Raw genomic sequence first — 25,723 nt, 5'->3', positions numbered from 1 at the left:
GCCCCCGGTAAAATGTTTTTTTTTTTGCCTGTCAATCAGTACGTTGGACCTTGACGCCGTTCCTTTATTCAAACACAAATTCGACAGACGTCGCCAAGCGTTGGAGTGGCTGCTCGGCAAATGTACAGTCAATCCGTTTTCCGTACCGCTTATCCTCACGAGGGTCCCAGAACGTGCCTATTCCGATTGTTTACCAACGGTCGCCTTTAGATTTGTTTGTAAATATGAGGGCGGCACGGTGGCTCAGCCGGTAAAGTTCACAGTCCTCACAGTTCTGAGGTCGCGGGTTCGATCCCGGCCCCGCCTGTGTGGAGTTTGCATGTTCTCCTCCGTGCCTGTGTGGGTTTTATTCAGGTGGGCACTCCGGTTTCCTCCCACATCCCAAAAACATGATTGGACACTCAAAATTGCCTCTAGGTGTGATTGTGAGTGCGACTGCTCTCTATGTGCCCTGCGGTAGGCTGGCGACCAGTTCAGGGCGTACCCCGCCTCGTGCCCGTTGACAGCTGGGATAGGCTCCGGCACTCCCCGCGACCCTAGTGAGGATAAGCAGCTAAGAAAATGGATAGATGGATGGATAAATTGCCCTTAGGTGTGATTGTGAGTGCGACCGTTGTCTGTCTCAATCTGCCCTGTGATTGGCTGGCAACCAGTTCAGGGCGTACCCGGCCTGGAGTGAGAACCTACACCAGGGGTGTCAAACTCATTTTTCTCACAGCCCACTTTGCAGTTCGGGTTTCCCTCCGAGGGCCGTTATGACTGTGGAACACAAATATTTAATAATCTCATCACCAATTTACAAACTACTTTTGGAATCAGAAATCGAGGGTAATGCGTTTTTCAACTCTTCGCGTTTGGTTACACAAAAATGCTTGGAATATCTCAACTTTATCATTTATGATATATGACAATTTGAAAAATTGGTACAGATTTTTACAAGAATTACGGAAATTGACACTAGATTTGGCTATGTGGGCCATATAAAATCGTGTGGCGGGCCAGATCTGGGCCCCGGGCCTTGAGTTTGACACCTGTGGTCTTCGCAGACATTAAAAAAAAATCAATTTTTAGCAAGCACAACTTGGGCAATTCTGCTATTAGCCTCTAGAGGTCAAAATTATACTCTATGTACATGATGTTCATCATCTGAGAGCTTTGCTAAATTTAGCCTGGGTCGTCGGTGGGAATCACGGTGACTAACCGCTGCGTGTTTTATTTTCAAACGCTCAAGCTAACAAACGACGGCGGTCTCGTGACTGCTTGCCGATTTCTGTAACGCGACGACGTACGTCTGAGAGGTCGCTCGCGATTTTGTCTTTTGTTTCCTAATCCCCGGGGGTGGGGGGGGGGGGTGTCTCTCGTATTTTGAAAATCACTTCAGATGTTAAATATTGGTACGCGTGTGACCGATTGCACGTAATAAGAGCACAGCGAGCACGTCCTCACTTAGAAGGCTTTTAATAATTTACTTTAAAAAATAGTGTAAAAGCAACAGATATCTTCCACTCGTGTGGATCTGTTCCATATTCAAATTGATGACCGACGTAACAAAGTCTTGCAAACTTGCATTTGTCTGTACAATTGTGAACACCCACTTGGCAATTTCCATATTTTTTTTCCCCCCATTTTTTGTTTTTCTTTTTTTGGCTGGAAGTAAATGACTTTTTGCACAGTATACTGTATATATTTATGTTCATAATAATGTATAAAAGCTCACAGCAAAAAAAAAAAAAAAAAAAAAAAAAAACAACAGCTCGAAATGTACAGCTTTAGAAAATTCCAGAAAAAACACAGCTGAATGGTGTATAATACAAACATGCTGAGATTGTAACAAGTAGCAAAGTGACGAGGACGCCGCGCTTCCCTCGCCGATCGTACGAAGCGTCGTTCATTAAATATGTGATTCGAAGAGCTTCCGTCACGCTCCTCCATATTTTTTTTTTTATTTTGAAATCGAAAGCCGTTAAATAAAACAAACATTTTTTATTTGTATTTTTTTTTTTTTTTAAATTGATGTCCGTCACCGTTTTCTTATCATTTAAGTGCCTGTTTGGAAGAGGTAATATATATTTAAGTATACACGTATAGATATCAAATTCTATGTTGACGATATAATTTGTATAAATATTGCATTAAATTGACAACGCTCATTTCAGATCCCGAGAGAGTTACCATTCGGGAATAAAATGGCCTTATTTTTTTTTTTCCACTTTTGTTTTTAAATATTAAAAAATAACTCGGTTCTTTGCAAATGTTTTACATTATGAACACCCACACGTCGCCATTGTTTTTCCGTTTTGTTGTTATTTTTTTGTGTGTGTGTACCGCCGTTGCTTATCGACAACCTTTTGAAAGGTGAAGAAAAAGTGCTGCTTGCAAACGTTCGCCCCCCCACCCCTCCCCCGCGCGGTAGTTAAAAGTGACCGTTGCACTTTTCGTTGTTGTTCTTCAAGAATATGTTAAAAAAAAAAAAAAAAAGACGCAACGATGCCGCGTGTGTGCGTTGACATGCAAATATGCTGGTTGTACAATATTACAGGGATGGAGAGTTGGTGTGAAAATGCCACTTGGGTGTGACGAGAGCTCGCGGGTTGTCTCCGCGAGAAAGCACCGTGACTGCCGTTTCCGGGCGTTTTCCTGTCCCTCCATCTTGTCACTCTGGATTTACATTCCGGGCCTCGGGAGATTCCTCTCTTTCTCTTTCTCTCTCTCTTTCGTGAGACGAGGAGGCGCGAGGAGGAGGTGCGCACGGCTACAGCATGTTGAGGATGGCGTTGTACATTTGGACCAGCACGGCCAAGTGGACGGGCAGGCAGGACTGGCGGTCCTGGGTCGCGGGTGTGCACGTCAGCCAGGAGAGTGCGTTGTACTGCTCCAACACAAACCTGCGTTTGGGGGGGGAAACATAAAAATAAATATGTCTGCATATAGATATATAGATATAGATATATATCTATATATATATAGATATAGATATATATATATATATATCTATATATATATCTATATATATATAGATATATATATATATATATGGGTTGCTCCGTCCAGATAGCTCTATGTGTGCATATATATATATATATGGGTTGCTCCGTCCAGTATCTATCTATCTATCTATCTATCTATCTATCTATCTATCTATCTATCTATCTATCTATCTATCTAATCTATCTATCTATCTATCTATCTATCTATCTATCTATCTATCTATCTATCTATCTATCTATCTATCTATCTATCTATCTATCTATCCACACACACGTATATGTATAAAATACACAAATACACAAGCACATGTGTATATATATATATATATATATATACACACATATATACACATATAGTATATATATAGAGATATATACACACACGCACACAGATATATATATAGACACACACGCACGCACACAAATATACATATTTATGTATATATAAACACACATATACACTGTATATATATATGTATATATATATATATATATATATATATATATATATATATACATGATATACACACATATACACACACACACCCATATACACACACACACACACAGATATATAGATATTTATGTATATATAAACACACATATAAAGTATATACACATACACATTTACATATATACACAAACACCCATATACACACACGCACACACACACATATATATATATACACACAAAAAAATATATATAAACACACACACACATATATATATATGTGTATATATATATATATATATATAGTGTATTACATTACACACTACACATTACATTACATTACACTTTTATAGTGTAATGGAACTAAGACAGTACCGTATTGTATGTATGGCCCATAATGTTCATTGATGGATATTTGATCATTTTATTTGTAGTGTTTAGGAAATGTTCAAACCCTGGCAGGCCGAATTTGTTTATTACCATCATGATAGCCGTGAAAAATGTGTTGCTAATAAAGCTGTTGGACGAGCTCAAAAGCCACATGTCAGAGAGCCGCGTGAGAAAATACTTGTGTGCATAGACGCTCAAATAAATAATAGCGGGGACAGTTTTTCTCGTGTCACCCGCATAAATTACGGCAGCGCTGGCTCGTGGCTTTCCAGGCCGCAGAGCTTCTGGAGTCACGTTAGATCACGTTCGACACCCGCGGCCAGGAAACCCTCCCACACGTGTTGCGTGTTTACCGGAGCACGTCGGAGGTGGTCTTTGAGTCCAGCGGGTGAGGGGTCCGCTTGGACTTGTCGGCCACCAGCTCGTCGGACTGGACCGTGGAGATGTGGTGGTGCAGCGAGGCCTGCGGAGAAGAAGCGAGCGGTCAGCACAGTGACGGGTGGGGGGGTTCAACTTCATCCGTGCCGTCAACCTGGCCGGGGCACGCGTTTTTTTTTTTTTCCAGATGAAAACAAAATAATTCATATTTTTTTTAGAAACTGTTGTTCTGCAATTCTACTGCAGACTTGACTGTTAGTTGCTAACGGGCGCCCCCTGGTGGTGCCAGGTGCACATATGCCTTGTTGGGGTTCTGCTATTTTGTGACTTTTCCAGCCGGCCCCGCTCTCGCAACTGTTTTTTTTTTTTTTTTTTTGTCCTAAATGAGATCCGAATCGACAGGTCGCACGCGTGATGTGTTTCCAGTACCTTGAGGAACAGAGGACACTGGTTCTCAGCCTGAGGATAGGGGGCCCAGAACCAGTGCGGGAGTCCGCCGGCCTGCGCCGTGGAGACGTAGTAGCCCAGCGCCAGCGGCTGCTGCTTCAGCTCTTCCGGGGGGTTGTCTCTGGAGAGCAAGCGCTCCCCCTGGCTCTGCGCAAACAGGAAATTCAATTATTGACCATGTGCGCGCTTAAACGAGACCGATGCATCACTGACAGTTGGAGGAAATGAATGCAGTCTGTCCGGTAGGCCTGCGTGGGATTCTCAGTGGGGGGGGGGGAACCAAAAACACAAACACCAAATGTGGTCGTTTACGTGCAGGAACCGTTTTTATTCACTTCAGCAGAACGGCCACCAAACGCTTTGCTCACCCTGTCGATTCAAAATGAAACATCAAAGCGTACAAGAGGCCGAAAGGACACATTTTATCGGTATGGCGCTCGCCTCCTCCAGCTTTCCCCTAAATCAAAAGCAGCTGTGAAGTCTCAAGTCCACTTTTATCTCTTCCCTCAGGTGAGCCGCGACGCGTCGGGAGTCGAGGCGCCCTCCGCTTTTCGGATTGAGCCGTTAAAGCGACTGTCATCGCGTCTGCCTTTGGGTTTGCGTCTCGCCCCGGAGCCAAATTCCTCCACGCTTGGCAACGCTTCAATCTCGCGCGCCGTTTTTTGGGTCACGTGACGCGTGTGATGCCGCGCGTCGGTCGAGATGCTATAGCGTGGATCCGAGCCGCAGAAGGTACGTTGTTCTGACAATTGTGATATGATCTCAGCGTAATTATTACTAAACGTACTTTTGGAAATATTTGGAGAGCCGTGTTTTCTTTTTAAGTTCTACTTCCTTGTACATTTTCATATCAAGCAGTTCCATACAATTGCATTTTGCGACTTTATAATATTAAAGTGATCCGCCGTTACCTTGATTCTGTTCTGTTTTGAATAAAAATATGACACAAAGCTTATTTTGTTTTTGTCTTTTGTTGTTTTTTTTTACTCCTCTGATGTAGCACAATTTTCATCTTCAAAAGCACTCATCGACATATACCGTAATTTCCGGCTTATAAACCGCGACTTTTTTCACACGGTTTCAACCCTGCGGCTTCTGCGGTGATGCGGCTAATTTGTGCATTTTTTTTCTAACGGCTGCAAGGGGGCACTGGAGCTGAAAAAGTAAGAGTATATGTGGAAGTGGAGTATATGTAACGAGGAAGTGACTTTTACCGGTCCGGGCCTGTTAGCGCTGTGCTAGTGTGTGACTGCCATGTCTCTGTGATTTCTTTTTTTTTAACTGGCCCTGTTGGCGCCGCGCTATCATTAGCGCTGTGCTAATGCGTTGCTGCTGTGTTACTGCCGTGTCTCAGTGATTTTTACAGGTATTTTTTTTAATCGGCCCTGTTAGCGCTGTGCTAGCATGTTGCTGCCGCGTCTCGGTGATTTTTACCGGTATGTTTTTTTTAACTGGCCCTGTTAGTGCTGCACTAGCGTTAGCACTGTGCTAGTGTCTTGCTGCTGCGTTAACACCGTGTCTCAATGATTTTTAGCGGCATGTTTTTTTTTACCGGCCCTGTTAGCGCTGTGCTAGAGTGTTGCTGCCGCATCTCAGTGATTTTTACCGGTATGTTTTTTTTAACCGACCCTGTTAGCGTTGCGCTAGCATTAGCGCTGTGCTAGTGTGTTCCTTTTTTTTTTTTTTTTTGTCACTCACCCTGGTGTGTTGGAAATGGGATCCCATTCCCATTCCGGACGGGGAGCCCGGCGACGGCACAGGCGAGCTGTTGGGGGAAGGGTGGAGGTTACCCGTGATCAGCATCATGTCGTGGCCGATGTCGTTCTCCAGTTCGTCAGGAAAGGGGAGGTCAAACATGTCGTCTGCGGGAAGAGAAGTCATTCATTTCATGATTTTTAATTGGATACTAATCTGGATCTACTGATGTGGAACGACGGCATGGAAGTAACAAATTGCACAAACTGTAACTATCAATGAAACGGAGCGAAGCTGCCCCCTGTTGGTGGAATAGAATAAAATAACACCATAATAATGAATTATTTATTGCCTTGCCGTACCATGGAACTGGATTTATTTCCATGAAATGGATATTACTGAAAAAAATGAGTCCTCTGACAACACACACATACATTGTTAACACAGTTTTTTTCACCCCAAAATATTAAAATCAATTTGGCTAGGAAAAGATTTTTTAGTAGGTATTCAACAGAGGCAGCACCATATTATACCCACAAAATGTGGTACACGCATTACAAACATATACAAAACAGCGAATTTTAACTTTAAAAAAAATACTAAATATACACAATGATGGGCGGCACGTTGGCTCAGCTGGAAAGCGTTGGCCTCACAGTTCTGAGGTCCCGAGTTCAATCCCGGACGCGCCTGTGTTGACTTTGCTTGATCTCCCCGTTTCCTCCCACATCCCCAAAACTTGCGACATTAATTGGACACACTAAATTGTCCCTAGGTGTGATTATGAGTGCATCTGTTTGTCTCCATGTGCCCTGGTTCAGGGTATACCCCGCCTCCTGCCCGTTGACACTTGGGATAGGCTCCAGCGCTCCGTGCGACCCTCGTGAGGATAAGCGGCTAAGAAAATGGACGGATGGATGGATATATAATGACAAAAGAAACAAAAAAAATCCTGGATATGCATTAATATTTCAAGGCTTCTTCCCTGTTTTGTGAAAATCGCTCCACTGTTTAATAAAAACTAAGCACATGATTTCGTAGTCCAAGAACGTCATAGTGTTAACAAAAGTAGAATCAAAGTATCTACCCCACAAAATTTCTCCGAATCCTGCCAAATTCTGCTGACGCCAGGCTTATTGGTTGACAAACAGCGCTATCATTATGAGTCATATCTGCGAGGTGGACTAAGCTTAACGGCGTTCCGGCCCATGATTTCACCGGCCACGCATGTGTGGCTTTATGGCTGTCTAAAGACGCGACCTTGGCGCTACATTATCCTGTAAAAGCTAATGAGTACCGTTATTGTCCTCAGTGGGGTAGGAGCTTGGCGCCAGCTGGGTGGTGGCGGACGTCGGGAAGACGAGGATGTGCGTGCACGAGGCGTCCTGAGGCGTGTTCAGCTGCGACGTCTGCAGGTTCAGGGCGGTGCTGCGGCCAAACACCGAGCCCATCGTCACGGCGTCTGAGAGCAAACATGCCGCACAAGAAAAAAAAAAAAAAGGAAATTTGGTGTGTTTGATTTGACTCGAAACCCCTCATAATCCACACCGTGCTGCCCCCTACTTACCGGGCATGACCACGAGGGAGCCCTGCGGCTCCATGGCTACCAGGCAGGCGCTAAGGATGGAGGGGGCGTCGGCCGCCGAGATGCCGCACATGCGGCAGGCCTCCTTGAGCTGGCGACCTATCGAATGCAGCGAGTGCTCCCCGAGGAGCGAGCTCCAGTCTGGCGGAGAGAAAAAACGACAAGCGGCGTCACCTCACACTTTAGAATCATTCATCCGTTAAATATGTTAAAGCGTCATCTTCGTGACTGTCTTGTAGCTAAATTACATCCATTTTCTTAGCCGCTTATCCTCACGAGGGTCGCGAGGAGTGCTGGAGCCTATCCCAGCTGTCAATGGGCAGGAGGCGGGGTGCACCCTGAACCGGTTGCCGGCCAATCACAAGGCACATCGAGACAAACAGCCGCACTCACAATCACACCTAGGGGCAATTTAGAGTGTCCGATTAATGTTGCATGTTTTTGGGGTGTGGGAGTGCCCCGAGAAAACCCACACAGGCACGGAGAGAACATGCAAACTCCACACAGGCGGGTCCGGGATTGAACCCGGGACCTCAGAACTGTGAGGCCAAGGCTTTCCAGCTCAACCACCGTGCCGCTCAAGTAGCTAACTTAGTAGCTATAAATATATAGTGTACAGCCACATGATTTCCTATTTTAAGTAGTAAATACTTGAAGGTAAACATGAGTGACAAGAATGAGACAAAACATAATCAAATGCCTTCTATTTACAAGCTACATTTAAGACACTCATGACAATTTATTACTCTAACAAGTGTAACATTTGTCCAGAATTCATCCCGTGTTCAACATTTGTGCTCTTGTGTTTTTTCTCTGTATTAGCAGGTACTCAAATGAAATATTTGTACTCCCCCAAAAAGTGCTATGTATGTAAGCCTAGTCCTTTTCACTAAAAACATGCAAAAAAAGAAAAAAAATGTCCAGTGAACAGCGTGTATCTCTGTATTTATGACTTACAACTTTTCATAAAATTATTCAGAATAAAAACATATAAAAAATAAAGTCAAATTGTTTTATTAAAGCAAAAGTAAATTTGTGGTTGTTTTTCAGTCACAATAAAAATAATAATAAAATTGTTTAAAAATACATGTAAATAATTAGGTTAAATAAAATAAATTGTATTTTGTGAGAACACTTAACAAGTTGTGTTGTTGTTGAAGGGGGAGGTTGGAACCAATTAATGGGATTTCCATTCATTTCAATTGGGAAAGATGATTTGAGCGTGGTCACAGAGACAAAATGTAACTCGCACAAGCTCACTGTGCAGTCAAATATTTCAAAAAAGTGAAGTTATGTCACTCACCTTTAAGTTCGCCGTGGCCCAGTCTCCCTAAGCGACCAATCACAATCCTCCAAGGTAGCGAGGTCATCTGGATGATGCCGACGCACCACTCCCACAGCTTCTGCAGACCCATCTTGCGAGCGGACACTTTTGGGCGGCGTGCCCTGCGGTGAAAACATTAAGTTGGGAAAATCTGAACTACGAGGAGACTTGAGCAATAGTTTCATGTCATATAATATAATAATTTAATAATAATAATTTTTTTCAAAAAGTCTCCACCAACCTGTTCGGCACATCAATGTTGATGATGCACGTCTCCAGCAGCTCCCCCTGCTGGTCGGTGCAGGACACCAGGATCCAGCGCTGGTCATGTGACAGGCAATAACCCACAAAGAGCACATTGTATCTCGGAGGGACTTCGGCCCAAATCTCTCCTTGTTCCGGCTGCTTGGGGCGGGTGGGCCCGAGGATGTAGGGGGGCGAGTAAAGATGCACGGGGCTGGGATGCTGCAGTGGCGACAAACGTAGGAAAAACGTCTTAAATTGGGAGAGTAAATCGGTATTTTTTTTTTTCTTGGATTATAGTACTTTCAATTATGAATATAGTATTCTCATATAGGTTGCGGTTTGGCACATTTTTTTTTTCAAATTTAATTGTCTCCTCTACAATTAAATCTCGTAATACACTTTTCCAAAAAAAATTTCTACACAAAACTTATAGCTGATGGTAGCTTACGCACCTCATGGAACTAACATTGTTGTACTAAAGCAAGACCCCGAGCGATGAGGAATTAGCATCACTTACGTCTGGGCTCTTGAGGACGGACGTGACAGTGGACACGGGTCCAAAACCGGTCAAGGACTTGATGTGCGTGTGCTGGGGCCGCAGGCGTCTGCATTGGGAGTAACAGGAGAAGGCCAGAGAGCGAAGGTGCTGCAGGTACACGTGGCTCTCCCCGCTTGCGGGCTGCAGGAGGTGCTGGTATGGCACCACCTGCAAGAAGAACCTTGCTCTCAGCTTGAAGTTCTGGTTCTTGTCCGAGGAATACAGATAACTGATTGAAAGCTAACAGAATAAAGACTGCTACTGCTACAACTTTTTTTTCTTGTTAGTCAATACACATCGTGAGCAATGCTATGGAAACGTTGTTTTGATAGTTAACTGATAGTTAATGCTAGCTAGCTAGCTAGCAAGCAATTAAACAAGAGCATGCAACATGTATGTCATGTAAAACTGAAATGGTGTAAAAACATTTAACGTTACGTAAAAGTATTTATTCAGAATTGATTAATAGCTTGCGGTCTTTGCTGAACTGATTGAAAGCTAACCGAATAAAGACTGCTACGACTTTTTTTTTGTGTTCATCAGTCCACATCGTGAGCAATGCTATGTGGAAACGTTGTTTTAATAGTTAATGCTAGCTAGCTAGCTAGCACTTAAACAAGACCATACGACATGTAAAGGTTTTTTTTTCTTCTTCTCCTCGGGCCCCAAAAATCAGGAAAACTGAAATGGTGAAAAAACATTTAACTTTACATAAAAGTATGTATCCAGAATTGATTAATAGCTTTCAGTCTTTGCTGAACTGATTGAAAGCTAACCAAAGAAAGACTGCTATGACTTTTTTTGATAATCAGTCCACATTGTTAGCAAAACTATGGAAATGTTGTTTTGATAGTTAATTGATAGTTGAAAACAAGAGCATACGACATGTAATGTGATTTTTTTTCTTCTTTTCCTCCTGCCCCAAAAATCAGGAAAACTCAAATGCCGAAAAAAACATTTAACGTTTTGTAAAAGTATTTATCCAGAATTGAGTAATAGCTTTCAGTCTTTGCTGAAATGATTGAAAGCTAACTAAATAGACTGCTGCGACTTATTTTTGTTAATCAGTGCACTTCGTTAGCAATGCTATGGAAACTTTGTTTTGATAGTTAATTGATGGGTAATGCTAGCTATCCATTAAAAGCTTAAAATGCTTAAACAAGAGCATATGACATTTAATGTGATTTTTTTTTTTCTCCTGCCCCAAAAATCAGGAAAACTGAAGTGGTGAAAAAACATTTAACGTTACGTAACAGTATTTATCCAGAATTGAGTAATAGCTTTCAGTCTTTGCACATTTTTAGCAATTACTCCAAATTTCCACTGAAAATTCACTGAATTCCACCTCCGATTACCTGAAGAACGAGGGCGGGTCTTATGGTCTCGGGGAGGGTCTGCAACATCTCTGAGTAGCAGCGAAGAAGCCCGAGCAGCCACACGCTGCCTGCCTCAACTTCATCACCTTCCTCTTCCTCCCCTCCGTCACCCCGCGCCCCAGTCGGGCTGAGGAAAGCGTCCACGATGTAAATAACGATGGCTGGTGGGTTTGTGCGGCTGTCTGCGGAGTCCGGGCCAGTCGGGACGCCTATTCTGGACTGCTCGGCGGTCCTGGTTAAAAAAAAAAAAAAAAAAAAAAGGGGGGGGGGGGAGAGACACACACCATCAGGTGCAGTCGTCCAAGGGTATTTGCATTAGGGGCACAATCTCACGGCTAAGATGGTGGACAATTTAGAGTCTTGAATGAAGTTTGGGAATGCGGGAGTAAGCCCACGTACCCAGAGAAATTCATGCAAGCATGGGCAGAACATGAAGCCAGAGCCAAGATTCAAACCTGGGACATCTCGATTGTGAGGCAAATGTGCGAGCCAATACGAACAATTACAAATACGGAGCTTGGATGTGAGCATGTTCTTTCGGCTCTTACATTTCAGGGTTTTCTGCTGGTGTGTTGGCCGCCCGTGGTCCACTCAAGGGTCCCTTTGACTCGCTGGACCCCCCGGGGGTCGTCTCCCCCATGTGGCCCGAGGGTGCTGCATTCGGAGTTGAGGTGTTTGCTCCCGAGGTCGGTTCCGCATCCGACGTCCACGTTTGGGATTGTCCGGAGGAGACAGGCTGCGCTGAAGAGGTGGCTGGTTGGATTTTGGATGGCAACAGGAGCGTACTGTCCAAAGGCAGGACTGAAAGCTGGGGTCCTGAAAGAGTGAAGAGAGAATTGTGATATAGAATTGGTATTCTGTATGGATGTCATATGTCGGTGAAGATATTTGGGAGTTTACAATGGAGGTTCTTACCGAGCTGCAGTTTACAGGCGTAGGCGTAAAGTTTCAATTTGTTGAGGTTGTCTGTGTGTTGCTCTCCAGCCCAAGGTCCGGTCAACCACTGGTCCACATCCAGCTCCTCGAGCCTTTCTGACTCCACCTCCTCACCGACCCGAATGATGCCATCCCGTGACATCTTGGTCAGAGGGCGGTGCTTCCCGAGCCGGCACGTCTGGGAATGAAGTCGTCACCGTGAGGGACGTTCTTTGAGACGTTTGTCATCAATTCAATGCGATTTCCTACCTCGTACACAGAGCTGAGCTCCTGGAAGAAGGTTCTGGCTGCAGCCAATAGTGGAGGACTATTGGGGCAGAGTACCACATAGGCGACATCTCGCTGACCCCCGTAAGGCTCCAGCAAGAGCTTCTCCCAGAAAGGCAAAGCCAGAGGAGACAGTGCCAGGAAGTCGCGCTCTCGGTCGTAGCCAAGTAGCACCGTGGGGATGGGCAAGGGCTCCGGAGACTCCTCAGAACCTGAAAACGGGATTCCGCCGTGAGCCGTGGCTCGATTCTAATCAGTTGGTTCTTCTTACCGTACGAGCCTCTCCCCGCCATCTTGTGGAACTGCTGCCAGGTGAGCGGCCCCTGAACGTGCTGGATGTTGTCCCACGTCCGACCGGTTCTTTTCTTCTGGATGGCGTCCTGCAGGAAGGGCTGCAGGGACAGCAGCAAGCGCACCATGTCCTGGGACGACAACATGCTCATGTCCACCACTGCCGTGATGAACAGTGACACGGAAACAAGCGCGCACACACACACGCGCACAGAACAGATACACACGTGTTAACGGGAGCCTGAACACCAAGGAAACGAGTCAACAAACATGAAACACACCAATACATGATTAAGATCACACAAAGGGAATTAGTTGAGAAAAAACACTTTCAAGATCGTTCATCCACAAACGTCCCGTCTTCAGCCGGCGAATTTGAATCTTACCGTTAGTTTGAGGCCAGGGATGCAGAGCTGTACTTCTGACAACAGCTGGGTCGACTTTCCCCCCTGTGGAGTTGTCCACGTACTGCAGCCCCTGCTCCAAGGCATTGTAACATTCTACGCAGGCGTCGCTCCCGTCCGCCCACTGCTTTTCCGACATCCAACTCTGGAGCAGTGCCCCGCTGCGGGAGTAGCCCGAATAGCCGTGAGGAAGGTGCAGAGAGGCGAGGGACGAAATGGGCTGGGAGCACTGCTCCTGAAGTAGGACCACGACCGAGGGGCAAGCGGGGGCTGCGTCCTGAGGCCGCTTCGCCCTGGCGTCGCCCAACGTCGGGTCCCGCCGGCAAAGGGCCAGCCTCCTCTCGGCGGCCCGTCCCACCTCGGAGGCGCGACCGTAAATATCCAGCTCGTCTTCCAGGAAGAGGCCCGTGCCGTGGGCCAGCTGCCTGTTCACGATGGCGCTGAAGCCGCACATGCAGCGGTACTGATCCTCGCAGGTGGAATCGGGGATGTACACCCCCACGTCCGCCCCCTTGACGTTCATGTTGCAGGCACAGATGCAGCAGCTGTCGAAGTTGCGGTCTTTGAAGACGTTGAGGACAGAGTCCGACAGGAGGAGGATGGCGTACAGGCTGTGGCTCTCGGGCAGGCAGGGTCTGGGCCGAGCCAGGGGCTCCACGGAGCTGAGAGGTAGGCTAGTGGAAGGGGTCGAAACCGGTGAGCTCAGCTCAGTGCCGTCCTGCTTGACGGAACCTTGGCCGGAGCTGGCGGGGTTCATGCCCCGCGGCGTGCGAGGGGTGCGCGGGGTGGGCACGGAGAAACGAGGCGTGGCCGGGGAGGGCAGGATGCCCACCGTGGTGCTCACAGACGCCATGGTGCCGCTCATCTGGTTGTAGTCTTGGTCCGTCAGAGCGCTGACACTTGGGATATTTCTGAAAGACAACGAAAACCTGTTTGCATACAATTTGTTCAAACATTTCTAAGATATAAATTGAAAAAAAAGATTTTCTGTATACAAAGAAATTCTAAGGCCAAAATTGTACACCAAAGCACAATCCAAAATTACTTAAACACGTCCTTGCAAAATGACTCACGTGTACCCATCCCTGACGAAGCTGCTGCTGTGGGTGTGCATGACAGCTGGGATGTGCTCCATTTTGGGCAGGAGCGCCCAGGACGGGCGGTAGTAGCACTGCTCGGGAATCTTGAGCGGTGCTAAACTCTGACTAGGCAAGCAGGAAAGCGGCGCAAACATGGCGGAGACCACCTGAGTCTGGACAGAGGGGGACAAAAAGACATCGAGTTGGGTGCATTCCCTGCATGGATGCATACAGTAGAGGCGACGGCATTCATTTAGCTGGAATTAATATTTTTCAGGTATTGTTATATTGCAATCAATATAACCCTGGGATGCATAATTAATAATCTACACGTATAAGCCAGAGAACTCAGAGAGTAAAATATGTGACTATTGATTCCTGTGCTACGGAAGAATTTCCAGTGGATTTCAGCGAATTATGGAAGTCGCATTGGCGCCATCTTGTGGCTTTTTTTTTTTTTTGCACACACAAAAAAAAAAAAAAAAAAAAAGGTGTTTTTCAGCAAGTAGCCAAAAAGACAAATGGGTGAATTTGTGAATAGAGTTGACTCGTGTGTTACTTTTCTAACCTTGAAGTCTTCTTGCCAGGGACTGGACACACCCTCCTCGAGCTCCATCCTGAATTCAGGCAGCTGGCTGGAGGTGACGGGCAGAAGAAGGTGGTCAGGCGCGCCGCCGGGCGCGGGGGGCTCCTGGCTCGGCGTGTCCCGGTAGGTCATGATGGGGGAGAAGGCCGGGTGCTGCTCCAGGGAGGGTGGCGTGGGGAACATACGCTGCAGGTCTGCTACTGCTGAGGTGGACAGAAGCAGATTCATTACGGCGTCACGCTTTGGGAGCGGGAGGGATGAACGTGAAGAGATCCAAACCTACTTGATGGATAAGGTACTGCCGCTCTGCCTTCTTTACTCAGGGGGCGATCCTCTGCGGATATTGTGATTCTGGTTGAGTGCTGGTTGGGGTAAACCGTCTACAAATCAGGAGACATCAGATTAGAGGATCGGGGCAATATAGTTCATCGGGAACAGAAATACACACTCAATTTGGTACACGTAATAAAAGCCAAAACACAAGTAACTGTAGGAAGTGCCTCCACAATGATAAAAGGAAGCTCATCAAGAAATAGTCTTTATAAGTAGGTGCTAGCAAAGAGAGAGGTCGCTGTGGAGTTTTTGACCAAGTTATTCAACAGAACACTAGCGGGCAAGAAGATGCTTGAAGAATGGAGGAAAAGTGTGCTAGTTCCCATTTTGGAATTAAGTTGATGAGCCACACGATGAAGTTATGGGAAAGAGTAGAAGAACCTAGACTCAGGACAGAAGTAAGTATCTGCGAGCAACAGTATGGTTTCATGCCGAGAAAGAGTACCACAGATTTTTTTGCCTTGAGGATGCTCGTGGAAAAGTACAGAGAAGGTCAGAAGGAACTACATTGTACCTTTGTGGATCTAGAGAAAGCCTCTGACAGAGTACCAAGAGGGGGACTGTGGTACTGCATGCGCAAGTCCAGTGTGCCGGAGAAATATGTTAGAATAGTACAGGACATGTATGGGGGCAGCAGAACAGCCGTGAGATGTGCTGTAGGTGTGCCAGAAGAATTTAAGGTGGAGGTGGGAGTGCATCAGGGATCCGCGCTGAGCCCCTTCCTGTTTGCGGTAGTAATGGATAGGCTGACAGATGAGATTAGACTGGAATCCCCTTGGACTATGATCTTCGCATATGATATTGTGATATGCAGTGAAAGCAGAGAGCAGGTGGAGGAACAATTAGAAAGATGGAGGCACGCACTGGAAAGGAGTGGAATGAAGATTTGCCGAAGTCAAACAGAATATATGTGCCTGAATGAGAGGGGTGGAGGGGGAAGAGTGAAGCTCCAAGCGAGGGTGGAGGACTTCAAATACTTGGAGTCAACAATCCAGAGCAATGCTGAGTGTGGTAAGGAAGTGAAGAAACGGGACCATGCGGGGTGGAACAGCTGGCGGAAGATGTCTGGTGTGTTATGCGACAGAAGAGTCCCCGCTAGGATGAAGGGCAAAGTATACAAAAGAGTGGTAAGGGCGGCCATGATGTACGGATTTGGAGACGGTGGCACTGAAGAGACAACAGGAAGCAGAACTGGAGGTGGCAGAAATGAAGGTGTTGAGGTTCTCGCTCGGAGTGAGCAGGTTGGATAGGATTAGAAATGAGTTCATCAGAGGGACAGCCAAAGTTGGATGTTTTGGAAACGAGGTTCGAGACAGCAGACTTAGATGGCTTGGACATGTACGTGGTATTAGTTTTGTAAAGGCATAAGCGTTTTGTTTTGTTTTCCGCATATTTCCCCAAAAAGGAGCTTGGGTGCCTCACCCCGAGCTCCTCCTCATCCTCATCAAATATGTTGTCCAGATCTGAAATGTTCACCACCAGGTCTTTTTCTCGGGTCAGAGACGGATTGGCTTTGCCGGCTGCATCGTCCGGACTGGACTCGTCTAAAGGAAAACAAATAGTTTCGGGATTAATGGCTTATAAAATGACCAACAAAGTTGTCTTATAATAACATTGACGCGTCAGAGGCACCTGATTTGGGAGCGGAGTTAAAAATGGACATCGCGTCTTTCCCATCTGGCAGGTTGCCGTTGCTGGTGATTTCTTCACTCTGGAATTTGGAAGAATGATTCAAGGGATTCAGTTTTTGATGGATATTAAATGATGACTTTGCAAGCTTATAACAGGCTCACAGCAGCCAAGCTGCCCGCGTTTCCCTACCTTGGTTCTTTTGCTGGATTCCCGCCCTTGACTCTTTAGTCTCTTGGAAGTGGAGAACGTGTACTCGATGTCGCCTTCCTTGAAGTCGTAGGGGTCTTCCCCCGGCTCGCGCAGCGCCTCCACGCCCGGCTGCTGGAGCAGGCCCAGCGTCTGGACGTGGTCCCGCAACCTCTCGTCGGAGATTTTAAATCTCTTTTGCGTCTGTGTGTAAAGTCTGTGAGGGACATTTGCGACCCGTTAAAGTAAAACCTGGAAAGCGCTTGAATAGCACGCCGGCTTCTAAGGTACATTTTACCTCACACCCCTTGTAACGATTTAGTGATTTTATCGCACCTCTTACAAATGTGTGTCCTATGAAACGTTTCAATAAAAAAATGTATTCAAATTTTCTAAATGAATGTTTGTCCACCTCGTGTTATCTGATCCTCTATTTGTTTACTATCTGGTATCGCTTCCTTCGCTCCCTCCCAATCGCATGATATCTCTCCTACCTCTTTAGCAGCGCTCCCTCAGGGAACGCCTCCGACTTCCCCTCTTCTAGTTTATCAGCCGAAACTTCCGGAGGTCTGAAATCCATCTTATCAGTCCTGGGAGTCCGGAAGCCTCTCCACCAACCGGCCCCGTTCTCCCTCTGCTTCAGCAGGGCCGCGTACACCGCCGTCTCGCTGGTCATCGCCCCCACGCCCGGGGCTGCCTCCGGACATACGTGGATGTCCAGCGGCCCTTCCGGTACCTCGGGGTCCTGCACGCGGGGGTGTGGGCTAAGCGTGGGAGGAAGCGGCGACATTGGCGACAAGAGAAGGGACTCCGGAGCTTTCCTGCCGTTGGAGAGCGGTTTGGCATACTTGCAGCTTGCCAGAGTGGCCAGAGGCTCCATGGGCGGCTCCAGCGGTACCAGACCACCGAGCTGGGCCCCCCCAGGTGAGTCCTGTTCCAGGGGGTTCTCAGGGGTGACAAATACACGGTGGTGGAAGGGGATCACGCCTGGCCTCTTGGATTGTTTGTCAGCCTTTTCCGTCTTGTCGCTGGTCTTGTGTTTTGGCATAGAACCTGCGTATAGTGACGAGCCGGAGGACGGATTGACGCCGATCTGCGGGTTGGAGGCGTTTGCGGCCGCCGTCGGCTTCTGCTGCTTCAGTCTGAACGAGAAAGAAAAATCGATTCCATGATATTCTTAGACGAAGAAAAATGTTATTGCAATGCCGTCAGTGAACAGCTTGAGCGCGGCTCCGTGGTACCTCGAGCAGCTGCAAGGCGCTCGCGCTCCGACGTCACTGAAGTCCCACGTGGTGACTCCGTTTGGCACTTCCTTCTTCGGGGTCACGTCAGCCGCCTGCTTCAGTCTGCCAAGAACGAACAAATGTGCCCATTCAGGCCTACGTTCCCGAGTGGGAGCTTGGTCTGGGGATCACGTACGTGCGCTGCGGCTGGCTGAGGTAGCACTCCCTCCAGGCCTGGTGGACCACCTGACAGGTCAGCTTCTTCCCAGAATGCTTTGGGCTGAGGCTGGCGACTCCTATACTGCTGTCTGGCGTCGGAACACTCGAGGCCGAGGTCACGAATCCACTGTCCGCTGCGAGGAGGTAGGAGTTAGCACAAATCGCAACACATTCAGCTAACAACATCAAACGATTCAATGAAATAAGGCCGTGGACCGTCTTGGTCTCGTTTCCCCGAATCTGAATTCCGCCCCAAGATCTCGACCGCAGTTGACTTTACCTCTCCCGATTTACGTCTTTTTTCAAACATCTTCGAAATCTCTCGTGAAACCCCCCCGGCATTTGCGTGCAGTCGTTACCCGAGCAGGGCTGCTCCGGCGACGTCGGCGGCGTGAGCGGCACGCTGCAGTGGTTCTGCTCCCTGGCGAGGCCCTGGACTGCGGGAGCGGGCGGGGGCGGCTCCGCCGGCAGCTGGCCCTGGGCGATCAGCACAAAAGCAGCTGGGTAGGTCATCCTCACCCCACCTGAGGAGAGCAAAACGGACATGACGGGGCTTAGGCGGCTCGTTTATTCCCATTTTTAATACCTCCCGAGGCTGTGAACGCATTTGGATGAAATATGTGCGTCTGTTGTACGACCGAAAGAAAAATGAATCGCAATCTGGATCCGAACCATCTTGTTGCGACCATGTTGTAAACATGGTATAAACATTATAAAGGTATAAACAACTGTTGCTCAATCGGGTCAACTTTTTGTTTTTATTTACATGTACGGGCATGTTCGCCTTAATAATTTACATTATTCAAAATTGTATTGTCTTCTTTTTTTCATATTGTGTGACATTAAATTACAGTATAAATGAAGGACAGAAGTTAGAAGTCGCTGGTGCGCATTCCAGTTTTAAATGTAATGAGGTCAAAGAAACCCGAAGGGACCAAAAAACTGATTAGACGAAACTCCCGGGAGTTGCGGCTCCATCTTCCTAATTTGAACTTCCTGTCGTTTCATTCATCCTCTTTTCCCTCTGCATCGTTTGCTCGTTTTTCCACCACCCCCCCCCCCCCCCCCCCACCGGGCCAAAAGACTGTGAAGGTGCTTTTCAAGATCGTCGGCAAATACCTCAAACGGGAGCGAGAGAGGAGAGAGCGAAGTGGCGGCTAATTTGTGGGATGGCGCTCGGCGGTGTTTGCTTAAGCAGAACAAAGTCGCTGCGGTCTAAAGTGATTTCGGTGGGATTCCGGCACGAATGCGCGGGCAGCGGCTTTTGAAGCGGCGCTAGGGAAGTTCTGGCGTACCGACGACCACCTCCACCGCCACGTGAGCGTTGCCGTCATCGGCCGGCGCGTCGTTCCCCTCGCCGCTTCTCTCCTTCCGCCGCAGTACCATTGGGTAGAAGTAGCTCCACTCCTCCATCAGCTTGCGTGCGGCCGGGTCGCTCATCTTGTAGGCCTGACCCGTCAGGGTGCCGCTCAGGCCGTACGGGCTCAGGATGACTGCCAAACACACCAGAGGAAATCCTCGCGCTCGGATCAATAAAGTGACGGCTATCGTGCGCATCCTCGTCGCGGATGAATTGATTTTTGTCTCTCGACTGACATTGGACACAATTACAGTCTGAAAAAGATCCAAACCTTTCTGCTTTGACACAATTGAATATTAAATGAGTGCTAAATTTACATAATTGCCATATTTAGAGGTTAAAGCAAGCTGAATTTAAGAGCTAATAATGGCCAATAGCATCAGTCCATATGACAATTGATAAGATATCATCTGTTTATTCTTAAGACTTTAGAACAATAGATTACATCCATGGATCCATCCATTTTCTTTGCCGCTTATCCTCACGAGGGTCGCGGGGACTGCTGGAGCCTATCCCAGCTGTCAACGGGCAGGAGACTGGGTGCGCCCTGAACTGGTTGCCAGTCAATCACAGGGCACAGTTTGAAAAACAGTCACACTCACAAACACACCTAGGGGCAATTTATCCATCCATCCATCCATCCATCCATCCATTTTCTTTTGCCGCTTATCCTCACGAGGGGCGCAGGGAGTGCTGGAGCCTAGCCCAGCTGCCAATAGGCAAAAGGCAGGGTACACCCTGAACTGGCAATCGCAGGGCACATAGAGACAAACAGTCACACTCACAATCACACCTAGGGGCAATTTATCCATCCATCCATCCATCCATCCATTTTCTTTTGCCGCTTATCCTCACGAGGGGCGCAGGGAGTGCTGGAGCCTAGCCCAGCTGCCAATAGGCAAAAGGCAGGGTACACCCTGAACTGGCAATCGCAGGGCACATAGAGACAAACAGTCACACTCACAATCACACCTAGGGGCAATTTATATCAATTCATTTTCTTTTGCTGCTTATCCTCACGAGGGTTGCGGGGAGCGCTGGAGCCTATCCCAGCCGTTAACGGGCAGGAGGCGGGGTCCACTCCGAACTGGTCGCCAGCCAATCGCAGGGCACATCGAGACAAACAGCCGCACTCGCAATCACACCTAGGGGCAATTTCGAGTGTCCAATTAATGTCGCATGTTTTGGGGATGTGCGAGGAAACCAGAGTGCCGGGAGAAAACCCACGCAGGAAACGGGGAGAACATGCAAACTCCACATAGGCGGGGCCAGGATCGAACCCGGGTCCTCGGAACTGCGAGGCCAACGCTTTACTAGCTGATCCACTGCGTGGCCCAATCGATTACATTTTAATTAAAATTCGGGCACAACACAAGCTGTAAATCTCGACAACTTGTAATTAGGGAGCTGTGGACACACTGAATGAGCAGAGAAAAGTATTGGAACAGATGATCGCCATGACACCAAATAGGGAGTAAAAATCAAAGAAAGGAAACTTTTTTATAAAGCGTGATTACAGGATCAGACACATTATTAAAATGATACATTATCTGGGGTTAAGCAGGCTTCAATTTAAGACCTTTTTAGGCCACTTTGGTCTCATCCACTGAATGTGATCGTTCGGAGTGGTCATAGCTTTGAAGAATAGATTACTTGATCATTTGTAATTCCATAATAACAATTTAATCCCGAAATTGAAGGGGGTGGCTCCATAGCTCAGTGGGTAGAGCACTGGTTAGGTAAACCAGGGGTTGTGGGTTCATATCCCACTGGGGCCTCCACTCCCTGAGAAGGGTTGCGTCAGGAAGGGCATCCGGCGTAAAAATTGAGCCAAACATATAAGTGCGTCCACCTGAGATGACACGCTGTGGTGACCCCGAAAGGGACAAGCCAAAAGAAACAGCAATCCCGAAATTGAAGGCAGACAAGAGATTTTAAGGCTCTGTGGACATCCCCATATTAAAACAGGATAGAAGTTGCCACTAACTTTAGAAAGTCACACGGTATCATCAGCAAGTTGCAAAAAGCCAGAAAAGTGGAGGTGCCTGGAAATTACAGGTCAAATTAAGGTCACCTGTAAAGATTTTCTGATCAAATTTGACCCGAAAGGCCGACATTTCGGTGACCGGTGCGTCTGGCGTCCCGTGCGTTACCTTGTATCGGCGCGACGGAGGCGTGCGCGAGGCGGACGTGCTGCTGCGTGACGTGGTACGCAGGCTGGTGCTGGGCGATCTCCACGCTGGCGCACACGTTGCTCTCCCCGTGCAGGAAGAACGAGAAAGAACACGACAGGTGCTCGCTGTCGGAGACAGAAGGGGGAACGGGTTTCCGTCATGGGATGAGCCAATGGTGGGAGACATTTTCACGTAACGCCGTAAAATTCCAACATTTGCCATTACGATGCAGTACCAAGGTGTGTCAGAAAGGGTTCCGGGACTGGCGTCACAGCAGAAAGATTTCACACCTACGCCACAACCTTGGAATTTTCTCCTACAATGTGGGTCAGATGATCAATCGGCACATTTCCAAAGAAATCCTGCAGTGTTTGCTCCCTGAGCATCTGTCACTTCCCGGCTGAGAACAACATCGTCGTCCTGCAGCAACCTCCCTACAACACCCGACCTTGTTCACTCTATATCATTCTTTTTTTTTTTTTTTTTTTACTCAAGTGGGTGATCAAGGGGACTTGGAAGAGGTAAAATTGTACTTTTGATGTGCTTCCAGTCCTGGAAGCTTTCTGACGCTCCTCGTACGATTGCAGATGCTGCAGCACTAAATAAAAGCACTCAATTAAATTGAGATTAAATGGAATTTGCAGTGCACTTGAAGAGAATTAGATTTTTATTGTTATTTGAGCAAGACAAAAAACTGTGGAGCCACCTCATTATGTGCATTTTTATGACTTACAATAAAAAAAAAAATACTAGAATACTACAACATTACAAAAATGTTCAGTTTTGATCAGGATGTCATATATATCAACAGTATACATAAGTACAAACATAAAAGAAACTCTTCTACTCTTTTATATTGGACGACCATAATTTATGGCCTATAAGCCGCAACTTTTTTTCCACACGCTTTCAACCCTGCGACTTATGCGGTGATGCGGGTAATTTGTGGATTTTTTTCTAACGGCCGCAAAAGGTAAGAGTGAGACCGGTGGAATATATGTGCCGAGGAAGTGACTTTTACTGGTATGTTGTTTTTTTTTTTTTTCAAACCAGCCCTGTTAGCGCTGCGCTATCATGTTGCTGTGTCTCAGTGATTTTTACTGGTATGTTTTTTTTTTAAACCGGTCCTGTTGGCGCTGCGCTAGCGTTAGCGCTGCGCTAGCTTATTGCTGCTGTGTTACTGCCGTGTCTCAGTGATTTAGGTATGTTTTATTTTTTTATTATATTATTATTTATTATTTTTTTAACCGGCCCTGTTAGTGCTGTGCTACCGTGTTGCTACTGTGTAGCTGCCACAGCTGTTTTTTTTTTTTTTTTTTTTTTACCGGTATGTTTTATTTTTAACAGCCCTGTTCGTGGTACGTCGGTGTTGCTATGTTAAGCGAAGATAAGGTATTAAAACTTTGAAAACTCTTTCTGTGTACCGTTTTTCTTTGCAAATATCTCGTGTTTCAATGTGGGCACTTGCGGCTTTTGCGGCTTATCTATGTACCAACTGGAATTTCTTTTAAAAATGTACTGGGCGAGGCTTACAGGCAGGTGCGCTCTGTAGGCTGGAAATTACGGTGCGATGTGCAGGCGTACCTAATATTGTGCCCAGTGAAAGAATAATCACATTCAACAGTCTGAAATCATATAACATGTTCTTAGGATTCTTCGGAATAACGATTGGCTAATTGCGGCCGAATTCAGCAGTTCACTACCTGATGAATCTGTCGGGCCAGAGACTAGCATGACTCTCTTGTAATCTCCGACATCTCAACGTGACTGTTTTCCCTCCCTCAAACAGAAATAGCGTCGGCGCGCAAAGTGCTCGTGGGCTGTCCACCCTCTGCCACACGCATCCATCACGGTCCTCGCGTGGCCCTCTTATTGCAGGTATGAATCCTCATTTGTTTAATGACGTATTGTTCACACCGCGTGTTTACATCTCTTTATTACACCGCCTTCAACCGTCCATCATGTGTACTTATTTATTTTTAACAAAGAAGGGCAATAATTCGGGTCTTATTGCAATCTCCGTAGCGGCGGGCAGCCCGCGTGCCATTAACCACCGCCGAGGCTTCTGTGATGTATATTTTTAATCTATAAAGCCCCTTATAACCTTGGTTATGTACATCAAGATGACAATAAAGTCAGCAGGTAGTGTGATCTCCTCGTGATTACACCGCTGCCCTTGCAATATCTCCTTTGCCCCCAAAGCACCAGACCTCCGTTGGAGCAGTAATGGGTCATCAAATTCAATAAAAAAATGGTGAAAAAAAAGAAAAAAAGACAGTTATGCCTTTAATGGGCCGAGCTGAAGGATGAGTCATTAAATACTGTACGAAAATGGCCTCCAGGTGGCGTTGGGTGCACCCGAAGTGAAAGGATGAGATATTTGAAAAAACAAAAAGCATACAGCAGGGTCTCTCAGCCTTTCTTTTTGGTCAACATACAAAAGATGACACTAGAAAAATATTTCTTACCCTAACCCTTTGTAATAAATTATAATTTTTGGGGCAGTTGAAGGAAATAATCCCGTGGAAAAATTGGACAGTCTCACAACACAAAAATGTAAGATAAAAATGTGTATTTTCTCAATTAAATTTGTAATCTTGAAACAAACTAGAATATTTTTTTGATTAAAATCCCAATTTTACAAAAATAAAGTGGGACCAGAGGGGGAAAAAAGTATATTTTCCAAAAAAAAAAGAGAATTTAATTTTATTTTATTTTATTTATTTATTTTTACAAATTTTCAAGTTATATAGTTTTCCAGTTTTGAGTGCCATATTGCTATAATTAAATTGTACATATTTTAGATTCAAACTGTAATATAAGAAGAAAATGGTGTATTTTTTTTAAAGATGAATTTTACCTTTTAGGCATTTTAGAATTAAATCTCAATCCTGTCAGAATAATGGCTATTTTTTTTCTTGAATTTAAAATTGGAATATTGCAAGCAAAAAAGTTTTGATTTTTTTAGGTTATAAAGTTGGTCATTTATTTAACAAAAAAAAATCATTTACCTTTGAGAGAAAAAAAGTTTTCAGAATAAACACTCTTAATATTAAGAGTACTAAACTAAAGTCACATATATCTTTGTTACCCTAACCTAAACTAACTTTAACCCTTTGTAATAAATCAGAATTTTTGGGGCAGTTGAAGGAAATAATCACGTGGAAAAAATTGACAGTCTCTCACAACACAATAATGGAAAATAAAAGTGTGTATTTTCTAGATTAAATTTGTCATCTTGAAACAAATTTAAGATTAAAATCACAATTTTACAAGAATAAAGTGGTAGATGTGGGGGAAAGTGTATATTTTCAAGACAAAAATAGAGAAAAAAAAGTTACAAATCTTCAAGTTATAAAGTTTTCCATTTTTGAGTGTCATATTACAGTAATTAAATTGTACATATTTTAAATTTAAATTGTAGTATAGAAGAAAATTTTATGCATTTATTTTTAGAGATGAGTTTTGCCTTTTGGGGATTTTAGAGTTAAGTCTTAATCCTGTCAGAATAATGTATATTTTTCATGAAATTAAAATATTTTTTAGGTTATAAAGTTGGTAATTTATTTAGCAAAAAAAAAACATTTATCTATGAGAGAGAAAAAAAGTTTTCAGG

General features: G+C 45.8%; 1 protein-coding gene and 2 long non-coding RNA genes across 7 annotated transcripts in view; 2 read left to right on the top strand and 1 right to left on the bottom strand.

The window, feature by feature from the left end:
- Nucleotides 1–1,026: 1,026 nt before the first annotated feature.
- LOC133515307 (mediator of RNA polymerase II transcription subunit 13-like) overlaps nucleotides 1,027–25,723 on the bottom strand; it is a 105,870-nt gene continuing 81,173 nt past the window's right edge. The window contains exons 5-32 of one of the 5 annotated variants that reach the window (XM_061847748.1): nucleotides 22,087–22,232; nucleotides 19,869–20,066; nucleotides 18,933–19,097; nucleotides 18,551–18,707; nucleotides 18,373–18,477; nucleotides 17,980–18,273; nucleotides 17,626–17,895; nucleotides 17,135–17,348; nucleotides 16,946–17,024; nucleotides 16,736–16,857; nucleotides 15,264–15,360; nucleotides 14,963–15,183; nucleotides 14,389–14,567; nucleotides 13,298–14,226; nucleotides 12,892–13,071; nucleotides 12,603–12,832; nucleotides 12,333–12,531; nucleotides 11,966–12,233; nucleotides 11,397–11,649; nucleotides 10,021–10,209; nucleotides 9,499–9,722; nucleotides 9,237–9,379; nucleotides 7,916–8,074; nucleotides 7,646–7,810; nucleotides 6,352–6,515; nucleotides 4,636–4,800; nucleotides 4,182–4,291; nucleotides 1,028–2,885 (exon numbers count right to left, since the gene is read on the bottom strand). In XM_061847748.1, the coding sequence (XP_061703732.1) occupies nucleotides 2,753–2,885; nucleotides 4,182–4,291; nucleotides 4,636–4,800; nucleotides 6,352–6,515; nucleotides 7,646–7,810; nucleotides 7,916–8,074; nucleotides 9,237–9,379; nucleotides 9,499–9,722; nucleotides 10,021–10,209; nucleotides 11,397–11,649; nucleotides 11,966–12,233; nucleotides 12,333–12,531; nucleotides 12,603–12,832; nucleotides 12,892–13,071; nucleotides 13,298–14,226; nucleotides 14,389–14,567; nucleotides 14,963–15,183; nucleotides 15,264–15,360; nucleotides 16,736–16,857; nucleotides 16,946–17,024; nucleotides 17,135–17,348; nucleotides 17,626–17,895; nucleotides 17,980–18,273; nucleotides 18,373–18,477; nucleotides 18,551–18,707; nucleotides 18,933–19,097; nucleotides 19,869–20,066; nucleotides 22,087–22,232 (5,758 nt within the window). In that variant the 3' untranslated portion in view covers nucleotides 1,028–2,752. Of the gene's footprint in view, nucleotides 2,886–4,181; nucleotides 4,292–4,635; nucleotides 4,801–6,351; nucleotides 6,516–7,645; nucleotides 7,811–7,915; nucleotides 8,075–9,236; nucleotides 9,380–9,498; nucleotides 9,723–10,020; nucleotides 10,210–11,396; nucleotides 11,650–11,965; nucleotides 12,234–12,332; nucleotides 12,532–12,602; nucleotides 12,833–12,891; nucleotides 13,072–13,297; nucleotides 14,227–14,388; nucleotides 14,568–14,962; nucleotides 15,184–15,263; nucleotides 15,361–16,735; nucleotides 16,858–16,945; nucleotides 17,025–17,134; nucleotides 17,349–17,625; nucleotides 18,274–18,372; nucleotides 18,478–18,550; nucleotides 18,708–18,932; nucleotides 19,098–19,868; nucleotides 20,067–22,086; nucleotides 22,233–25,723 lie in introns of those variants that run through there. The other 4 variants (XM_061847747.1, XM_061847746.1, XM_061847745.1 and 1 more) reach the window with 4 other exon arrangements.
- Nucleotides 4,765–6,340, top strand: LOC133515310 (uncharacterized). Its single transcript, XR_009799006.1, has 3 exons — nucleotides 4,765–4,895; nucleotides 4,972–5,081; nucleotides 5,164–6,340. It is a non-coding gene; the product is annotated as an uncharacterized LOC133515310 (long non-coding RNA).
- Nucleotides 18,612–24,555, top strand: LOC133515311 (uncharacterized). Its single transcript, XR_009799007.1, has 3 exons — nucleotides 18,612–18,717; nucleotides 18,926–19,077; nucleotides 23,897–24,555. It is a non-coding gene; the product is annotated as an uncharacterized LOC133515311 (long non-coding RNA).

The sequence above is a fragment of the Syngnathoides biaculeatus genome, chromosome 17 (genome assembly GCF_019802595.1).
Source record: "Syngnathoides biaculeatus isolate LvHL_M chromosome 17, ASM1980259v1, whole genome shotgun sequence".
Taxonomy (NCBI): domain Eukaryota; kingdom Metazoa; phylum Chordata; class Actinopteri; order Syngnathiformes; family Syngnathidae; genus Syngnathoides; species Syngnathoides biaculeatus.
This window is presented reverse-complemented; position numbering and strand designations above follow the sequence as displayed.